At 39.2% G+C, this 19,721-nt stretch overlaps 1 protein-coding gene across 1 annotated transcript; it reads right to left on the reverse strand.

Moving 5' to 3' along the window:
- Nucleotides 1-8,798: 8,798 nt before the first annotated feature.
- LOC129676221 (olfactory receptor 1361-like) lies at nucleotides 8,799-9,728 on the reverse strand. The gene has a single exon (XM_055606550.1). The coding sequence runs from the start codon at nucleotides 9,726-9,728 to the stop codon at nucleotides 8,799-8,801; it is 930 nt and encodes a 309-aa protein (XP_055462525.1).
- Nucleotides 9,729-19,721: the final 9,993 nt, after the last annotated feature.

Genomic DNA, 19,721 nt, shown 5'->3' on the forward strand with positions numbered 1-19,721 from the left:
CTCAATGTTTTGGAACGGGATAAGTGTATGCTCAGCCCACTTCTCTATTTTAACACTCTAGTCTTATACAATTTCCCCCTCCTATTTTAAACAGATGATTTTGTTTATATTTTGAATATATTCTGTGTTAATATTTTACAAAATTAAAACTGTTCTAAAAAAAAGTGCATTATCTGTACCTTAGTCCACTTGCCACCCAGGCCCTTTTCCCAGAGAGCATGTTTGTGATTTACCCTGGTATGTTCAGAGGGACTGTCTCCCACAAAGAAGAGTCAGTGAGAATCCCAGCACACTGATCACCCTGTATTGAATCTTGATTTTGTCACTCCACACATCATTCTGGAATTCTGAATGTATGCCCTTATGTGTGCATGTTTGTATATTTATCTAAAAGTATGTATGATTTTTACATTTTTCTGAGCTTATCTGGCAGTTAAGTTTTATTTTGAGCATATTTATATATACATATGTATTTAAATTCTGCAAACTATTTCCTTTTATAAATATAATTTAGTCATAGTTTGATGTATTTAGATTACTTCCATTCACTTGTGTTTAAAATGCTCAAATGAACATAATGGCATAATATGTAATTTTGAACATGTTGAGGGAGTTGTACAGATAAATTGTGATTATAATCCATGTGATTAAAAACTTTCAATGATGACAGAATTGAAATTTTATCTTCTCATAAATAGTACAAAAATCCACCATGACAAATTTCTGTTTAAATATACTCAAACAAATATAATTTTTTAGTAAACATTTTGATGATGTCAAATATCTGAACTACAATTCTAACTGTAATCTTTGCAACCTGCAGCTATGGCTAACCCTAAAGCTGTGTCCCTGTACTCTGTCCTTCCAGAGGTAACAAACTATAACCAGAAGGCACAGCCAGGTCACTAAACTGCTGCAGTTCGTCAGTCACCCCTGTACACATCCATTCTGTGTTTGTACCCACTTCGTAATTTCATTGTGTCCCCATGCTAGCACTCCACTGAAAACAGAACAGTGCGCTCACCACAGGGACAGTCTTTATTCTTTTCCTGTCCACAGCCATGCAACTGTCTCTTCTTACACCTCATTCCACAGCGTCGGGGACGACTTATCTGTCCTCAGTTTCTACATATTACCCACTTAAAAACATGCCACACAGGCACAAAACCTACGGCAAATCCTCCTCAGAGAGGCTAAACTTAAGCAGATCCAACAGATATTCCATCCATTGTTCATTCCTTCTTTGTAATGGCTTTTGGCGTTAAAGGACAAAAGAGTTTCACTATGTAGCCCAGACTGGCCTGAACGCCCCTTTTCTTCCTTAGCCTCTGTAAGTTCTGGGATTGCGAATATGAGGAACCACAGCCAGGTTTTTCATTCCTGTTACTGCAGAATTGTTTTCTCTAACATATAATACAATTTGCTTTCATATTCATTCACTGAATAATTTCTGTTCTACTTTGAGTTTTTGGTTTTTATAAACACTATAAACACTAACATATAAGATTTTCTGTGAATATATCATACATTTTTATTTTGTTGAGGGAAAGGCTGAGGTTTTAAAAGGACTACAGTGCAACTGCAGCTATAAGTTATTATTAACAAACCCATGATATTGTGTTTATTAATATTTGTTTGACTTGTTTTCTACATTTTTAACATTGATCATCTCTGCAAAAAGACTGTCGTTTGAGTTGGTCAACACAGACAGCAAAGAAATGCCTGCCATCGACAGGTAAGATCATATTTACCTTTTATTACAGTTTGCATCTACACTTTATCCACAAGATGCACCTGGCTGTGATGCTAAACTTAAAAACATCAGAGCACATGAAAACAACACACCAGAACACAAATGATCTATGTCCTGGATTAAGTAAATATAACTGTTGATAGTGGGGAATTTCAAGAATCATGAACAGAACAGAAGGACATACTGACATAGGTGGTCAGAAATTTGGAGTTATATGCATGAAATGTAAGAAGTATAGTCCACCATATTCACAAATTATTCCATTTTTCTGATAATTGAATCATCCCTCCTCCACTAAAAACACGCTCATACAGTCATGCGTTTACTTAACACCAAATACAACCTGACTTGTTGCCAGCGCTGGGACTCAGTCTGCTGCTGTAAAGAACCCTGACTTTGACAGATACTAAGAGATTAATTCTCTAAATTTTTCTTGTTTGGTTTTGGTTTTGGTTTTTCAAAATAGGGTTTCTCTGTGTAGCCACTGCTGTCCTGGAGTTCACTCTGTAGACTGTGTTGGCCTCAAACTCACAGAGATCTACCTGCCTCCTGAGTGCTGGGATTAAAGGTATGCACCACCATGCCCAGCACATTCCTCTAATTCTTTGTGCTCTCTCCCTTCCCCTTATCTCCTCCCTCATTCCAACATGAACACCTGTGCTCTACCAGATCCAACAAAGTCCCACACTCTCTGACACATACTTACAACATAGGATACTATGCTTGGTCACACAATCTTCCCTGAGATTTGAAACACCCACTGTGAATACATACAAAAACAAAACAAACCACCTAAACAAACAAAAACAAAAAACTATACAAATTAGGGGTGAAAGACAGTGACTCATACAGTGAACTTCTACTCTGTTTATTCTATGATTTTCATGAACTGTAGTCAAAGATGACTCCCAGTTATCCTCACTCACCCATTGTTGTGGTCTGAACTTCCTTTCATCAGAAGAAAAAAAAATTACCCTGTCCATGTGAAGACACACTTACCATAAGCCAAGCTCTCAGGAGGTGGACGATCAAGAGCTCAAAGAGTTCATCTGGGCTACAAAGTGATTTTAACACTAGCTTGAGCTATATAACACCTTGTCTAAGGAAAAAAGGAAGGAGGCAGGGAGGAAAGGAGGAAATGAGAGAGATAAAAAGAGGGGGAAGTGATGAAAATTTTCTGCCAGTATTACATTTGCCCTTTAGCTAAGCTGCTTTACATACTTTAGAATGGATATTGCAACTTATTTATAATTACAATAGTTAATCTCAGTAGATCTCACCTTTTATTCTGACAAAGGGAAAGCTAGAATGAACCCTCTCATACTTCCTCAGCAGTGTCTTGGGCATTAACATCTTGGAGTCTCTCCAAGGATTCATTCTGTCTAAATTTCTTTTCCCATAAGTATCAATTTATTTCTTTTCTTTTTGTTCTAGTCAAACTATTTCATTGATGTTAGAAATAATAAAATTTTGGTAAAACCCTTTGCCAATTATAAAGGAGAACAGGGAGGTAATAATATGAAAGATGAGGTGGTACAATAGCATTCCCTGAGAAATCTGACATCTACTAAATGCAAAAAGCCACGAAACTTAGAGAAATATACCTCAAGTTAAAATGATTAACTTTAAGTTGAGTTCTACAGAGTTCTACTGTTGCTAATTTATGCTCAAACATGGAAGACGGAGCAATAGGAGTGAGTTTGGCTAACTTACCTGTAGAGACTGGTGTTCATATAGACACTTGGCAGAAGCGGCAAGTGGACCTATTGAATAAATTTTGATAAATTCATTTGGGACGTTGTGATTAATATTATTTCTGAGTGTAAGTTGAGGAATAATATATTTCATGTCTGCGTCAAACTGCTAAATTCAACTTTAGATTCATTAGAACTTATGTCATGTTAGCCATATAGTAAAGGATAACCATTCTACAATCCAGTGACCCAAAGAAGCTAAGTAACAAAGAGGGCCCAAGGGACGATGCTTGAATCTCACTCAAAAGAGAAATAAAATAGACATCGGAAGTGGATGAAGAAAGAGAACTGGGTTGGAGAAGGGCTGGGAAGGGAAATGGATATGGATCAGATGTGGGGAACCGAGTTGAGAAGTAAGAGGACTGAGAAAGAGAAGGGAGAACGATAGGAGAGGCATCTCGGGGACAAGCTAGAGACCCGGGATAGTGTAGGCTCCTGGGAGAATATGGGGGTGACTCTAGGTGAAACTCCTAGCAGGGCTTTGATGGCAATGAGGCGATTCCGAGGATGGAGCCACAGCCATGGATGGAGCAGGAGGGGCCAGAGTATTGGGAGGAGCTGAAACTCAGAGTCAAAACTATTGCCCAAAGGGCCAGAGCGAACCTTGGAGCCCTGCTCTTTTATGAGACCCTTGTGCCCAGATATATTTGGTCCTTGTGGAGCTTCTGTCCTCTCTAGGTCATATTAACTCCCCCTTCTTTCATATGATTCCCTGCAATCTGCCCAAGGTTTGGTTATGAGTCTTAATATCTGCTTTGATACACTGCTAGGTAGTCTTTCAGGGGCCCTCTGTGGTAGGCTCCTGTCCTGTTGTTTTCTCCTACTTCCAATGTCCATCTCATTTGTCTTTCTAAGTGAAGATTGATCATCTTACCCCGGGTCCTCTTTCTTGTTTATCTTCTTTAGGTGTATAGATTTCAGTATGTTTATCATATCTTATAGGTCTATATAAGTGAATATACACACCATGTGTGTCTTTCTTCTTCTGGGATACCTCTTTCAGAATGATCTTTTCTAGATCCCACCATTTGCCTGCAAATTTCATGATTTCCTTGTTTTTAATTGTTGAGTAGTATTCCATTATGTAAAAATATCACAATTTCTGTATCCATTCCTCCATTGGTGGACATTTGGGTATTACAAAAAAAGCTGCTACAAACATGGTTGAGCAAATGTCCTTGTTGTGTACTTGAGAATTGACCCGCTAGAAGGTTTTATTACACTTCCTTCATATCTCACCATGTTTTCACATCCTACCCTTGGTCTGTAGTCCTAGTTCTAGTAGCTTCCCTTGGGCTAGGATTAAGACCTTCTTGGCCCTGCTGGCTTCCTGGCCTTTTATCCACTGTTTTCTTTCACAGGTGAGGTGAAAGCAGAAGTAGTTATACTCAGACTACCAGTAAGTTTGGTGGGGTATGGTCCCTGATATGTGATAGAATAGACAGTAGCCGGAGGGGGAACAAAGTTAGCTCAAAACTCCTTCTTTATCACATGTCCTGTTGGCTCTGATCAAGTTTAATTTGTTTTCTCACAGGCAGGAACAGTGATCTAATGTCTCCCTTACCATTTAGAAAAGTGTTAACATTTAGGCAGCCTGCTTCTGGGTTGCCTAGTAACCTATGATGTCATCATGTTTCACCAGCCAGGTAGAGGGACCTGGCAGGCTTCAGTTGCACAGGGGCTATAAATGGAACCCCTGCTTCTTACCCCTCTCTTGCTCTGACCCCTTTCTCCTACTCTCCCCTTTCTCCGTGGGGCACCCTTTAATAAAATCATGTGCACAACAGATATTATATGAAAAAGGTTTATTGGATGGAGATGAAGAGAGAGGGAGGAGGAGGAGGACGAGAGAGAGATACATTATAGGGGGAGGGGAAGGGAAACCCAGGAGAGAAAGGGGAGAGAACTGGGAAAAACAAGAGAACGAGAAATAGAAAAGATCATCCTGAGTGAGGTAACCCAGAAGCAGAAAGACACACATGGTATATACTCACTTATAAGTGCACATTAGACATATAATATAGGATAAATATACTAAAATCTATACTCCTAAAGAAGCTAAACAAGAAGGTGGACCCTAGGATAGTTGCTCAATCCTCACTCAGAAAGCAAATGGGATGGATATTGGAAGTAGGAGAAAACAGGAGCCTACCACAGAGGGCCTCTGAAAGACTCTACCCAGCAGTGTATCAAAACAGATACTGAGACTCACAGCCAAACTTTGGGCAGAGTGCAAGGAATCTTATGAAAGAAGAGGGAGATAGAAAGACCTGAAGGGGATAGGAGCTCCACAAGGAGGGCAACAGAACCAAAAAATCTGGGCATAGGGGTCTTTTCAAAGATCTATACTCCAAACGAGGACCATGCATGGAGATAACCTAGACCCCTTGCTCAGATGTAGCCCATTGCAGCTCAGCCTCCAAGTGGGTTCCCTAGTAAGGGGTTCCCTAGTAAGGGGAGCACGGCTGTCTCTGACATGAACTCAGTGGCTGGCTCTTTGATCACCTCCTCTTAGGGTGAGTGCAACTGTACCAGGCCACAGAGGAAGACAATGCAGCCAGTCCTGATGAGAACTGGTAGGCTAGGGTCAGATGGAAGGGGAGGAGGACCTCCCCTATCAGTGGACAGGAGGAGGGGCATGGGAGGAGAAAAAGAAGGGAGGGTGGGATTGGGAGGAGATGAGGGAGGTGGCTACAGTTGGGATACAAACTGAATAAATTATAATAATCAAAAAATAAAAAAGAGAACAAGAAAGCAAGGACACAAGTGAAAGAGCTAAGAGGCAGGGGTCCATTTATAATTCCTGAGCAACTGAACCAAGCCTGCCACGTGTGTCTACCTGGCAGATGACGCACGATGACAGCATAGATTACTAGGCAACCCAGAAGCAGGCTGCCTACATGTGAACAGTAAGGTCTCGCAGGACCTAACCTGTGACATGTGGTTGGACAGAGGATAGACTCCTGGGTTATGGGGACTGTAGGGATTGGTACATTTTGAGTTCAGTTCTTCAGAGTATCACCACGCCCAGAGAACAGTGAATTTCTTCCTGTTTTCTTCCACAGTATAAAACCACTGCTTTGTATGGGGCTGAGGCTTACAAGATGTGCTGAGATCTTTCCTTCTCTACTAGGAATCTAAGAGTTCCTCAGTTTCTCTTTCTGCAGTTGGCATCTCACTTAGTCTCCTGTCAGCACAATGGGACCAAGTGAGCAGCACAGGCCAGTGCTGAGGACTGAGTCTCCTCTCCATACCTGTGCCTCATCCCCATCTCATCTGTACCACAGACAGAGCTGGGACTTACCCATCCCTCATGGAACTTTAGGTTTCTATGAGCTGCGGCTTCTTACTTCCCTACTGAAAATGAGGATGTAGATATAGCTTTATTGTCTAACTTCTGAATAAACATGTGGTTTGTGGATTTATTAAAATAGGAAGATTTGTAAATTTGATAGGAAATAAAACCTGGAAACTTCCAAATCCTGTGTTTAATGTACTGAGTCTGTTATGGGTGGATCAGAAGGCTGGAGAGAAGACTGTGGCTGGAATTTGTCAGCATTGTGTCTTCTGTGGGCATAGAATCACCTCCTCAACCTTTGACCTTCAGTAGAATGAAATGTGAATTATATTTAATAAAATCCCTTTCTTTAAGGAGATTTCTCCACCTGCTCCTCTCACCTGGCTGTGGTGTCCACATTCTATGGAACACTCATGGGCTTGTGCATTGCGCCCTCTGCTGTCCATTCCCAGCTCCTCTCCAAGGTGGCTGCCCTGCTCTACACAGTGGTCACGCCCATCTTCAACCCTGTCCTTTACACCTTGAGGAACCAGGAGGTGCATCAGGCACCAAGAAGCCTTCGCTACTGCAAACCAACTGAAATGTGACCTAAGAAGGAGGGCAGTCAAGATTTTTCTATTAGATTTTCAGTTTCTTGATTGAAAAATATCCCGCAGTGGGCTGGAGACGAGTATCTTTGTTCTTCCTCAGAATTTCCCTTTAGTCTTCTGAAGATAATAGTTCAACAAATTTCAAATGTTGGTTTAAAAGATTATGTAAACTACTATGAGTGGTTTCTTAAATATACCATAAGTATTTGATGATCACATAATGAAGACATGTACTGAATTGTCACTCTGTAGCCTGTTGCTCTATGCAGCACTGCTACTAGTGAGTAATGGAAAGAAAATTACAGAAACAAAAACACCAATACAGAAACAAATCTAGAACGATGTTCATTTATGTTATTGTGGTATGACCTTTGAAGAGATCCTAATTTGTGCATTTGGGCTTGAGCACGCAATCTTGATAATGGAATTTGCAATTTGCTTTCCCACGAAATGATATGTCATAAGTAACTTTACACATACAATACATATACACACAATAACAATAATAAATTATTTTAAAGGGAATCCTGTAATATACTCTCCATTGAAATATGAATAAAATGATGTTCTTTATCTTCCTGCTCCTATTGACCTGGGTTATCTTCAGACTCACCAGCTTCCTAACCTCTTACTTGTGATTTAACTTCTGTAAATTCTAAAGTTCCCTTTAACATAATTTGTCAGTGGCATCCAGTTTCAGCTGGAGGAAGGGTATTAGAAAAAGACAGAAATACTTAAATTCACTAGATCTCCAGGATAGGGGAGACTGTAAAGCCTACAAGTATATCAGGGAGCTGTTGTTACTAAACCACTGGTAGAAATTCTAACAAATATTAAATGATTGTACTGATTGCAATAGATATTCACACTTCTGGAATATGAGTACAAGAAGATAGATTAAAGACTATCAAACCCAACACAGTGTTATTTCTAATAGATCATTGTATTTGTTACTTGTTGTTGTGGCAAAATACCTGACAGACACAGTTTAGGAATGAAAGTTTCATTTTGTTTAAGGTTTGAAGAATACAGTACATCAGGATGAGAAAGGCACAGCAGCAGGAGGATGGGGTAGAAAATCCCATTGCACCAGTGATAACAAGCGAAGACGATGAACGATAGAAAGCTAGGGCTTTTCTTTTAACCGTCGTGTTCAGTCGAGGGCCATTCTGTGGAATGGAGGGTGCCACTCGCACTCAAGATGGATCTTTCTTCCTCAGTGAAATCTCTCCAGAAACACCCTCACAGACATGCCCAGATGTGTGTGCTCTGGGTAATTCCAGTTGAGTTAACGCTGAAGACCAACCACAGCAATCATACAACCCTCCCATGGGCCGTGGTGTCACACTCATTTCACATGTGTGGAAGTGATGTAGAGTGTGACCCTTCCAGAGTGATGATTCTCAGTCCTGAGACTTCTCCATGTTCACGATCCTTCTCAGTGAACTCTTAACATCCTTATTTCTCAGACTATAAATGAAGGGGTTCAGGGTGGGAGTTACCAGGGTATACATGACAGCAGCTACCACCTCCCCAGAGGAGTGAGAACGAGATGGGGGCTTCAGGTATGTGGAAAAGACTGTGCTGTAGAAGAGGAGGACCACAGAGAGGTGGGAACTGCATGTGGTCATGGCTTTCCTTTTCCCCTGTATAGATGGAACTCTAGACACAGCATAGAAAATACAACCGTAAGAACTCACAATGCAGAGAAATGCACTGATTCCTAAAACCCCAGCCAAAGCCATCATCAGGCCCTCACTGAGGTGGACATCAGAGCAGGAAAGCCATAAGAGAGGCCCAAAATCACAGAAAAAATGAGGAATCTCTTGATTGGTATGAAAAGATAACTCAGAGAGCAACAAGGTATGGGCCAGAGATACACAATGCGCTACTCCCCACAACCCACTGGCCAGAACTGCACATCTGCAAGAAGTCATTAGAAGTGGATAGTGCAGAGGGTAACAGATAGCAGCATAGCGGTCAAAAGCCATGGCTGCCAGAAGCAGGTTATCCATGTCTGCAAAAACAGCAAAGAAGTACAACTGAGTCAGACATCCAGAGAATGATATTGATCCATCTCCAGTCCACAAAGCTGCCAGCATTTTAGAGGCTGTGGTGGTGATGAAGCAAAGATCCACAAGGGAGAGCTGACTGAGGAAGAAATACATGGGGGTGTGGAGGTGGACATCGGCACCAATAGCTAACAAAAGTAGCAGGTTCCCTAGGAGGCCCAGCAAGTAGAGAACTAGGAAGATGCTAAAAAGGACCTGCCTTTTCTCTGGGTCACTGGACAGTCCCAAGAGGATAAAGCCAGGAGCCTGACTGCAATTCATCCTGGGTTTTGTGTTTTAAGAAGAAATTGGTGTGAAGACAACTCATGCAGGAAAGAATAGGCATCAACTCACACCTGGTCCCTTGGCAATGGATCTCCTCTACAGCACCAATTGAGTGATGGAAACTAGAATAGCAAAAGGAAGGACAAGATTTGGAGTTCATTAAAAATGGCTCCCTAAAAGACATAAAGACAATTTCTCAATAGGCAGAGGCTTCCCGGAATTCTCTAGGTGAAAGCTGTGCTACTTGAACATTGTGTTACATGATAGAATAACTGCTTTCCTGTGAATCTTTTTTACTATGATTCCTTTGAAAACAGAGGCTGCATCTTAGTACTTTGCACACAGTGGTTTCAATAAATGCCCCTGTCCATCCACAGAGGCACCCTTCTGGCTATAGCTCTGGTTGACTAAGTAGTGTACCGCTGTTTCCCTGAGTGACATGCTGTGACCACTGTTGCCTCGACTAACATATTGTTCACAGTGCTGCCAAGATAGCTCCTTCAAAAAACAAAATCATGTAACTTATTTGCTTAAAAGAAGTTACCTGGACAACTGTATTTTTATGAAACTGTATAAGTCCTTGTGTGGTTTCTAAGACTCTGAATATTTTGATTTGGGGATACCTCATCAACTCATCATGTCTCACTGTCCAAATTCAAAGTGTTATCAGCAACATTCACATTTCTTGGTACCAATTTTCTGTCTTGGTCAGTTTCTGTTGCTAGCATAATATTATAAACTAAGTAGTAAAATAAAAATATTTATTTTGTATCAAAGGTCAAATAAAAGATGGAAGAACACTGCCTGGTGGACTCTGAGACAGCAGAGAGCAACACACAGCAAAATGTGGGAAGTCTGTGTCTGTGACTTCTGGTAATGCTTCTTAAACCACTAGTGCCTAATCATTGCGTCTTTACCTAATCTGAAAGACAACCAAAAGTCCTACCACAGCCTGTTCCACCATCTCAGAACCTCACTGATCTGTGACTCTGAGAGAGAATACGTGGTTTCAAACCATAGGGTTCATCCTTGCAATCTCAGGTTGATTGGCAGATCTACCTTGTTACTGTGCATGTGTGTGCATGTGTGTGTGTGTGTGTGTGTGTGTGTGTGTGTGTGTGTCTGCCTCCTTCACAAGGAAATGAGACGTATTATGCTAGAGCAGAGCAGAATTTTATTTTCCTCTTCAGAGTATGCCTAGTGCTTTCCATTTAAAAAACAGTAAGTACTTATTGTGAAATTGATAAATTGGCTAGCTGAGATTGAAGGCAGAAGTGGGCACTACCTTGTCTTCTTCTGCAGTTCATTTTAATTTTAGGATTTCTGGAAAGAAACACCTTTTCTCCAGGCATTGTCCTGCTAATGTGACTTGAAAACACTGGTGTGTTAATGTCTTTCATTCTCTCATCTCTAAACAGTGTTATAACATTGTTCTCCACAAATTTTTCCTCATTTCGGTGCATTGCTCGCCTTTTCTTTTCTTGCCTTAAGTAGACATTTTCTCATCAACCCAGTCACTTACTGTACTCTAATTACTATAATTCAAGCTGCAAACCTTCCAGTTTTGCCTTGACTTTCTAGTGCTCAAATGCCACTGGTTTGTCTTCTTTCCTGTTAATTACATAGACTCTACTGAACCTGGTTACTGGGAACTCCTAAGTGTTCCTCTGCCTGCCTGTTCCACCCCTAGCTAGACAATCTTCTCATCCTGGCTGGTTACCCACAGCTTCTCTAGTTGTCACTCCTGACACCATGCATTCTTGTTAACATTAACCCCATTTTTTTTCTCACCTAAAAATTCTTCATCTTTAGTCAGTTTACCAGGGCTTCAAGTGTATGTTATAACCTTATCTTTTTCCCCACCATTAAACTATTATTGAATATTTTACCTTTTATTGTCTTACCTCTTGCTAAATATATAGACAAGATAATCTGGTACTTACGTTGATATTTTCTGAAGGGGTTTTCTAGTTTCTGTGATGTATAAACTTTCTCTTCTCTGTTGAATGGTTGAATTGTGAATTTCCTGAGAGTAGAAGCCACAATTTCTGTTAAAAAGGTCAAAGAATATGTGCCTTTTTAAAGGATTATTACTGGTCTTCAGGATAAGATGGTGATCTGGAAGTTGCCTCCGTGTAACCTGGTCAAGGAGAGTCAGAATAAGAAAAATGTGACTCTGTTGCAAAGAAAATAATAGCTTTGAAAACTCACCAAGAAAATGAAAGAATATTGTAAAGGATAAAAATGCAGTATGCACTGCTAAGAACTGAGCTGACAGAGAATCTACTTTAATATTTAGTTCCATTTTATCTTGTTTCTCTTCTTTCCTTTTTTTTTATGATTCCCTTTCTTTTCAGACTCCAGTAGTATTTTTTCTTCATTGTATTTTCTACTTAATTATGTTTTTACTCTTTTTATGAGAAGAATAGGAGATTTAGGAAGGAGTCCATCTGTTTAATGTAATAGACAAAGCTCTCCTAATAGCAGGAGAGAAACAAAAGAATTCTTGTTCATCAACTGCTTGCCAATAATAAGGTTTTCCGTTTATGTAACATGTAGATAGCTTGTTCACCTTTTCTTTTCTTGCTTTAACTAGACATTTTCTCATCAACCCAATCAAAGCCAACCTTGGGTGAAATAAATTAGAGAGATGTGTTTTGGGCTAGAGAGATGGCACAATACTTAATAGCATTGCTGCTTTTCTAGAAGACCCAAGTTTGGCTCCCCATGTCCATGTCAGGTGACTCACAAGCACCTGTAACTCTAGTTCTAAGGTATCTAATACCCTTTTCTGGTCTCTGTGGGAACTGGCGCTCATGTGCAGGCTCACATGCACAAGCTTGAGCACACACACACACACACACACACACACACACACACACTTTACAATAAAAAATCATTTAAAAAGAGGACACAAATTAAGTCTCAATATAATTCCCTGGGTCCAGTTAGACCACCACAGATTGAAGCTGGATATCAACAACAACAAAAACAAAAGCAAACCTACAAGCTCATGGAAACTGAACAACTTTCCAGTGAATGAAAAGTGGGTCAAGACAGAAATAGAAAGAAATGAAAGCCTTTCTAGAATTCAATGAAAATGAAAATACAACATACCCAAACTAATGGGACACAATAAAAATGGCGTCAAGAGGAAAGTTCACATCATTTAATGCCTACATAAAAACAAAACAAAAACAAAAAACTGGAGAGATCTCATGCTAGCAACTTTACAGCCCACCTGAAAGTTCTTGAACAAAAAGCTCTAATCACTTCCAAGAGGAATAGACAGTGGAAGACGGGGAGGAAAGATTTAAGGAGTGAGAGGGGATGTAAGACAGCAAGACAACGTGGGCCACTGAGTTAGTGTTCATATGGGCTCACAGAGACTGAATCTGCAAGCACGGGACCTGCGTGGGTCTGCACCATGTCCTCTGTGTATATGTTACAGCTGTTAGCTTGGTGTTTCTGTGAGACTCCTAACAATGACAGCAGGTGTGTTTCTGATTCTATTTCCTGCTCTTGAGACTCTTTTCCTCCTATTGGGTTGCCTTGTCCAACCTCATATCTTACCCTAGTGTCCTAGTGAGAATCTTTGGGGTGAAGTGTGAACATCTGTGACTTAATAGGATCTCCAGGTGAATGTCAGTTTTGTGAAACTTTATAGTTCCCTGTTGTCATTTAAAAACACATTCATGGAAAACTCATGTCTCCTTATTCTAAAACATTTATTATTAGGACATCTACATATTGTGAGCAGCCAGAAGTTAAGGAACATATGAATAAAAAAAAAAGAAAGAAAAGGAAAAAAAGGATACCGTGGTCATACCTACATAGATCTTTTGTTTTTCAAATATAGCTCATTATTTACAGTTAGCATAACATGACTCACTTTTTTAAAAGTTTAATTCTGAGCCTCTTATGTTGTCTTTACTGTGCATAATGAAAAGGCAACCAAAACAACTAAAATTATAATGTCTCCCAACTAGGACTTAATTCTCCACATAATTTGAGTGTAGATTGTGTGTTCCTAAAGCACCACAAAAATAACCTCTCTGTCTGTCTGTCTGTCTCTCTCTCTCTTGCACTCTCTCTCTCTCTCTCTCTCTCTCTCACACACACACACACACACACACACACACACACACACTTTCTCTCATTCTCTGTCTCTCTCTCATCCTCCTATGGTCTCTTTTATAGTTTTTAGGGCTTTATGTTCAGTTACACCAGTTTAAACACAGACATGTGCACATTACAAGCTAGAATCTGCACGTGAGAGAGAATATGATGCTTCTGCTTTTCTGAGTTTGTATCACTTCATGTAGTACAACAATTTTCAGAACCATTCACTTCCCTGAGTTTTTTTCTCATTATTCTTTATCAGTGATAACAGCTGATCCTCCCAGTTAGCTGTATTGAATAAAAGCTTCAGATTGTTTTGTCGGTCATACCTGCAATACTGTTTCCATCTACCCCACTTCCCCTTTGTACTGTTAGGATGTTACTTTCATATAAGATTATGCCTACCCTTAAACTCCTTCTTAGAGAAAATCCTTCCCTCCATCAGGCAATGTCATGCCTCTCAAGTTGTCACTCCCCCATGTCAAACACTCTCACTGCTAATGTATTCACCTCAAACCTATTTATCTATAAAATATATAGATCATATTGGATCTCAGAGGAACTGAGACTCAGTACTGAGGTTATCTGAAAACTAGTTCAGCATCTGTGGTTGCATGTAAAGACTTATCTACTTCTTATGATATATCCCTCCAAAAAACTCCACATCAATCACTAGTTACTGTCTAATCCAACAGCTTTATCTCTATGCTTTCTTTAACCCTCTTTAAACAAGCCTTTCCACTTGTATTTCCCAAAATAATTCTCGTCAATATCAGCTTTAAATTTCAGTCCTTAAGTTATTACTTGATTTCTCAAAAAGATAACCCAATTGAAAATGCTTTGTCTTACTTCAGACCCTTTCTTCGTCTGACTTTTAAGTTATCCACAACACTCTCCTGGTTTCTAGTGATCTCTCTGATTCATCTTCAGTCTCCTTATCTGTTTTCTCCTCTGGTTTTAAATTTCTTTTAAGTTCATTTTTGTACTATTCTTCTATTTCCAGTTTCATGTGTCAAAAATCTGCAAAAAAAATCAATCTTGATGTTCAAGTTTTCAATTCTGTTTTTCTCTTCAATTTTGTTTTTATTTGTGTGTGTATCATATATGCATATGTGTATTATTATGTATATATAATTTCTTCATAGGAGAAGTTTCACTGTGAAAGATGTTTTCTTTTAGGTGGGGTTATTTATCCCAACTTTGGAAACTAACATACAAATGAAATGATGTTCTATACATTACCTTCTATGTTCCAATCTGAAATATGAGCTCACACTCTATAAAATACCCTTCATACTTACCTTCTGACTTCTCTAATATCCACTAATGAGTGGTGAACCTAGAAGCATCCACTCTACCCAATGTTCTTAGACTTAAGAGCATTCTGCCCTTTCTTTACATTGCTGAGACCATATGTGAAAGTAGAGGTGATGGAGTCTATAAACCTAGCATTATCTGTATTACCCTCTCTTGGGATCAGAAAAGATTTGCCTATAGAACAAATATTTTTTAGCCTTTGAGACTCAGTTCCCAGAGTTACTCATTAGCGGAAAATCTGTAATAAATTTCCATCGAGAAATTTGACTGTAGATGTATTTGAAGAATATAATCACTAATTAAACAGCCATAAAATATTGATCACAATTCAGATGTAAAATCAGAAAGATATTTAAAATTCATGGTATGTTTCTAGTTACTGATCAACATTATTAACTCAGGAAGACTTGAGTAGTGCGTATGTGGTCATATTTCCTGGTCATAAAAGGACCTTTCTAACTGACGTAGGAGTTTTAAGTTGCACTTTTCTAAATAAGTATGTGTCCTACTCATTAATTACACACCCTTAGATTCTGACAACATTGCAAACCTAATTTTATCTAAATGAGAAGTCTAGTTCCATTCTCCTATAGATTACTCATTCAATTTTTACCATATTTGATAATGAATTTTACAATTTATAAATAGCTCAACAGTACACATTCACTGCAGTCCGCTAGGAATTGTATTTAACTATTTGGTACCACCAAGGTAATATGTAAAACGAGTAAAATCTCTTTTTCTTTCTAATAAAGATGCCCAGAAGTTGGTGGTATAGAGAAGAGCTGGTGCATTCCCAAGATCATGAGAGTATAAACTTTCTGTGTCTTGTGGGTGCCTGAAAGCACCTACTAAAGCTGATTAGCCTATTTCTTCCATCCTCTTATGATAATGACTCTGTTCAAGAATCAAATTGATATGGTTAGATTAACAGGAAGAAAATGTGTAAATCAAATCTAATGTGCGGCATAGGAGGCATCCCAGGGAAACAGTAAGCCGTAGAAGCACTGGGTCAACTACTTAGATACTAGGCTGTGCACAAGCTACTGAATTATATTCACAGTTTAAAATGTTGGAAGCCAGGCCAACACAAGGCTTTCTCAGAGGCTCTGATGAAAGGACAAAGGGAACACCAGTTATTGCCCAAGGACAAACTTGGAAAGGTCCAGTCTGGAGCTAGGGTCAGGGTCCTGCAGAAGTTAAAGTTTCAGTTCCTGTGAACCTGTTGTTTTCTTCCTTAAAGAGCTGTGGTTATCACAGCTGCTGTATGCTCATTTGTGATCTACCTGAGACATACTATATTTTCTTGGTGCAACACAGCTTTGATTAGCTTCTGGCTGACTACATCCCATTGTGTTATAGCTTTCTGCTGATTCTATCCCATTTTTATCTTGCAAGCAGTATATAAAATGTTGTGATTCTTTAAAAACTTACTTATGAGTCATCAGCTCATGAAAAATCTCCTGGGCCCCAACTTTCTTGTCTTCTTTATTTTTTTCATTCCTGGTCCTCCTTTTCAGGAAACCATCACTGAAGAATAGCCTACTGGTCCAGGTAATGAGAAAAGAGTTATTTTAACAGAATCTGAGAAGGATTCTTTTCTGCAAGGACAAGGTGTGACCACAATAGAGAAGCTTTTACAACTGTAATAATTCAAATAATCTAAATTAGATGTGCTATAACTAATTGAGGTTTCATATTCTGTATGTGTATCTAAGATGAGGAATTAATCATTGAGGAATAGATTTTCTTGGTTTGTTCCTAGATACAAACAATATAATTCACTTTAGATAACTTGGGCTAATTAATATTTATTTACCTATATCTGTCAACTTATTTAGTATTTTAGAAATTAAACCAATCTATTTTCTAGTTCTTTCCTCCCCACTGGCATGTGGATTCAGGATTCTTCCTGTCGTACCCTAGACAGATCTGTTTCTGGGATGCTGAACAGGATCGGTGATGATTTAGGGAGATTTTTCAGCATGCAGTCAATGGAAATTAGTTAGTATCCTAGGCTGGTAGAAGAAGGAGAAGGAGAATTTCATTTGGTTGACAGTTCCCAGGGGTTGACATTTTTTTTTCTTGGTCCTGTCACTTCAGAAGAATGATGGAAGAAGTTCTTACCTCGTGGTCCACAAAGAGCAGTAAGAGGTGAGAATGGGAACTGGGGTGACTATAAAAGACACATCTCTAGAAATGTATTTCTTCAAGCTACATTCTACTTCACAAAGTTTCCACAGACTCCCAAAGCAGTGCCATTCCTTGAAAATCATGTATTCATGCCAGTGCAGACTGCTTTGACCTGAATTTTGATTCCCTCAAAAGCACCAAAATGGTGCTTTTGCATTATTAAGTGAATATGAGATTTCAGGGGCTACGGTGAAACCGTATGGTTTAAAATGATGTGTTTTGTGTTAAGTTGACAAGGGACGAACTTGTGATGGTTCATCTTGAGAAGTCTTACAGGCATCACCAGGGAATTCAGAATCGCCAAGGGCCTGTCAATGCCATCACCGTACACACCCATTAACAGTACCACAGTCTCCTCCTCCCAGAGGTTGATCTGTTGCCAAATACCTTCTGTTTCACTCTGCGGCATAGTCTGTACTTCAAAACACATGTAGCTTTATCTGTGAGTCTGAGACACATCACAGATAGTTTCCTGAACCCGCCCCCACTTTCAGAGCTGTCATTTAGTGAATGAAGAATCCAAAGACCTCCAAAGAGAAGACTTTGAACCTTGGAGATGTAAAAATGCAGGAGTTTTGGCTCTCCCTGGCAAGATTTCTCAAGATGAACACCACTATAGCACCAGTGAGCAAGCTCGGAAGGGCTGCAGCCCCGGTCTACTGCACATTCTTGCCACATGGACCCGCAATTTCCTATGTGAAGCCATTCTTAAAGTGTCTGGCTGTGCACCTGTGGATCTCTGTGGAGGCTTTTCTTTTGTCTATTGCTTGAAACTCCACTGGTGAAGGAAATTTGTCCTTTCCCATCATTTTAATTAGCATCCTATGCTGGATGTTATTTCTTTTACAGATCCTAAGTTCAACACTTCTGGATCTATTTGCTCTCTGTCTGTTGTTGACTGTTGTCCTCCTATCCTTTTACACCCTGTCCAAGCACTTGATGCTTTGCTTTTATTTGTGAATATGCTTGACATCTGCCGTTTTACAATTCTTCCTGTCATTTATCTCAATTACTTGCCTTCCCATTTGAAAAATAAGAAATTAGGCCATACTTCTTAAAATCACACTTACCTCCTATTTCAACTTGAACTTTATATTTCTAGTTGGACACCAATGGTTTTACATTAAAATCTTCAAAATATAAAAATCGTTATAATATCATAATTTTGGAGTATATAAGTAATGGCTTTTATTGTGATTTATTCATGTGCATATATCACTATACTTTGTTCTTCTTTGTCCAATCCAACCCCAAGAATTACAATTTTCTTGATCATAGATAGGTCCAATGACAGGGCTGTATTCACAGCAGCTTGAGAGGTTGATCAGGAAATCAGCTCCAGTTCACTTTCATGAAACCCTGCCTTAAAACAAAACAAAACAAGAAACAAACAAACAAAAGGTAGTTCAGAAGTAAAGTGTAGGCATACATGTGTGAGATATTGGGTTCAGTTCCCAGTACTGCCTCCTAAAATGATTTTATTGATCACGTTATTGGATGTTAAACTAAGGTGGCCTTATAGATAAATGTACCTATGAATATCCATCTATTCAAAACATGGGGAATATGGGCATATCTTGTTAAACCAAATCCCTTGTGCACCATGAGGAGGGGGAGAGAAAATACCAGTGGGCCCATGACACAGCAAAGTCTTTTATTATCCCAGCACATAAGCCGAGTCTCTGATCTATCAGGACCACCAGACAAGGACTCAGGAGCCTTGTTTCTTCTGGCAGCCTCAAACCCTCTTCTGACAGGGTTTATAAGCACAAAACCCAAAGGCATCTGGGCCAAGTTACAGTTATAATTTTTCCTAATCAGAATTTGAAATTAGGGACTTTCCCAAGTGTTCCATCATTCTCAACTGACATTAGCTATAAATGGTTTTGTCCAACCAATCAAATTCATTTGTTCTTCCTGTTATTGGGAACAGGCATTATGTTTTGGGTAACTATTGTTGCTTAGAGAGGGAGTTGGTTACCTTAGATAAAATGGAGTCTGAAGTCAAAATGGCAATACTTAAGAAAAGTTTCTTTTATCTGCTACCAACAACTCACATACTTGATTTTACATGCAAACATATATGAAAGGATTATAAGTCAGTTTCATCAATAGTTATCTCCCAAACAAGTTCAGGACTGCCATTTTAGAGTGGGTAACTAGTTTGTTCTAATTTTCCTTTTATATAGAGATTGCAATTTTAAATCCAGTTGAGCCATATTTTCTCATATATTTATTCTCTTACCTGGTCATCTTTGTTATACATATCATAAACAATTGCAGAATCAACTAATTTCACACTTAATTGCTTGTGTTTAAATAGTTCAGAATAGTTCACTAGATTTCGTCAAGTCAGAA

This window comes from Psammomys obesus, unplaced genomic scaffold, assembly GCF_907164565.1.
Source record: "Psammomys obesus unplaced genomic scaffold, mPsaObe1.curated_primary_1811, whole genome shotgun sequence".
NCBI classification, from domain to species: domain Eukaryota; kingdom Metazoa; phylum Chordata; class Mammalia; order Rodentia; family Muridae; genus Psammomys; species Psammomys obesus.

Excerpts from the sequence above, each read along its gene's own strand:
- LOC129676221 (XM_055606550.1), bottom strand. The coding sequence starts at position 9,728 with ATGAATTGCAGTCAGGCTCCTGGCTTTATCCTCTTGGGACTGTCCAGT.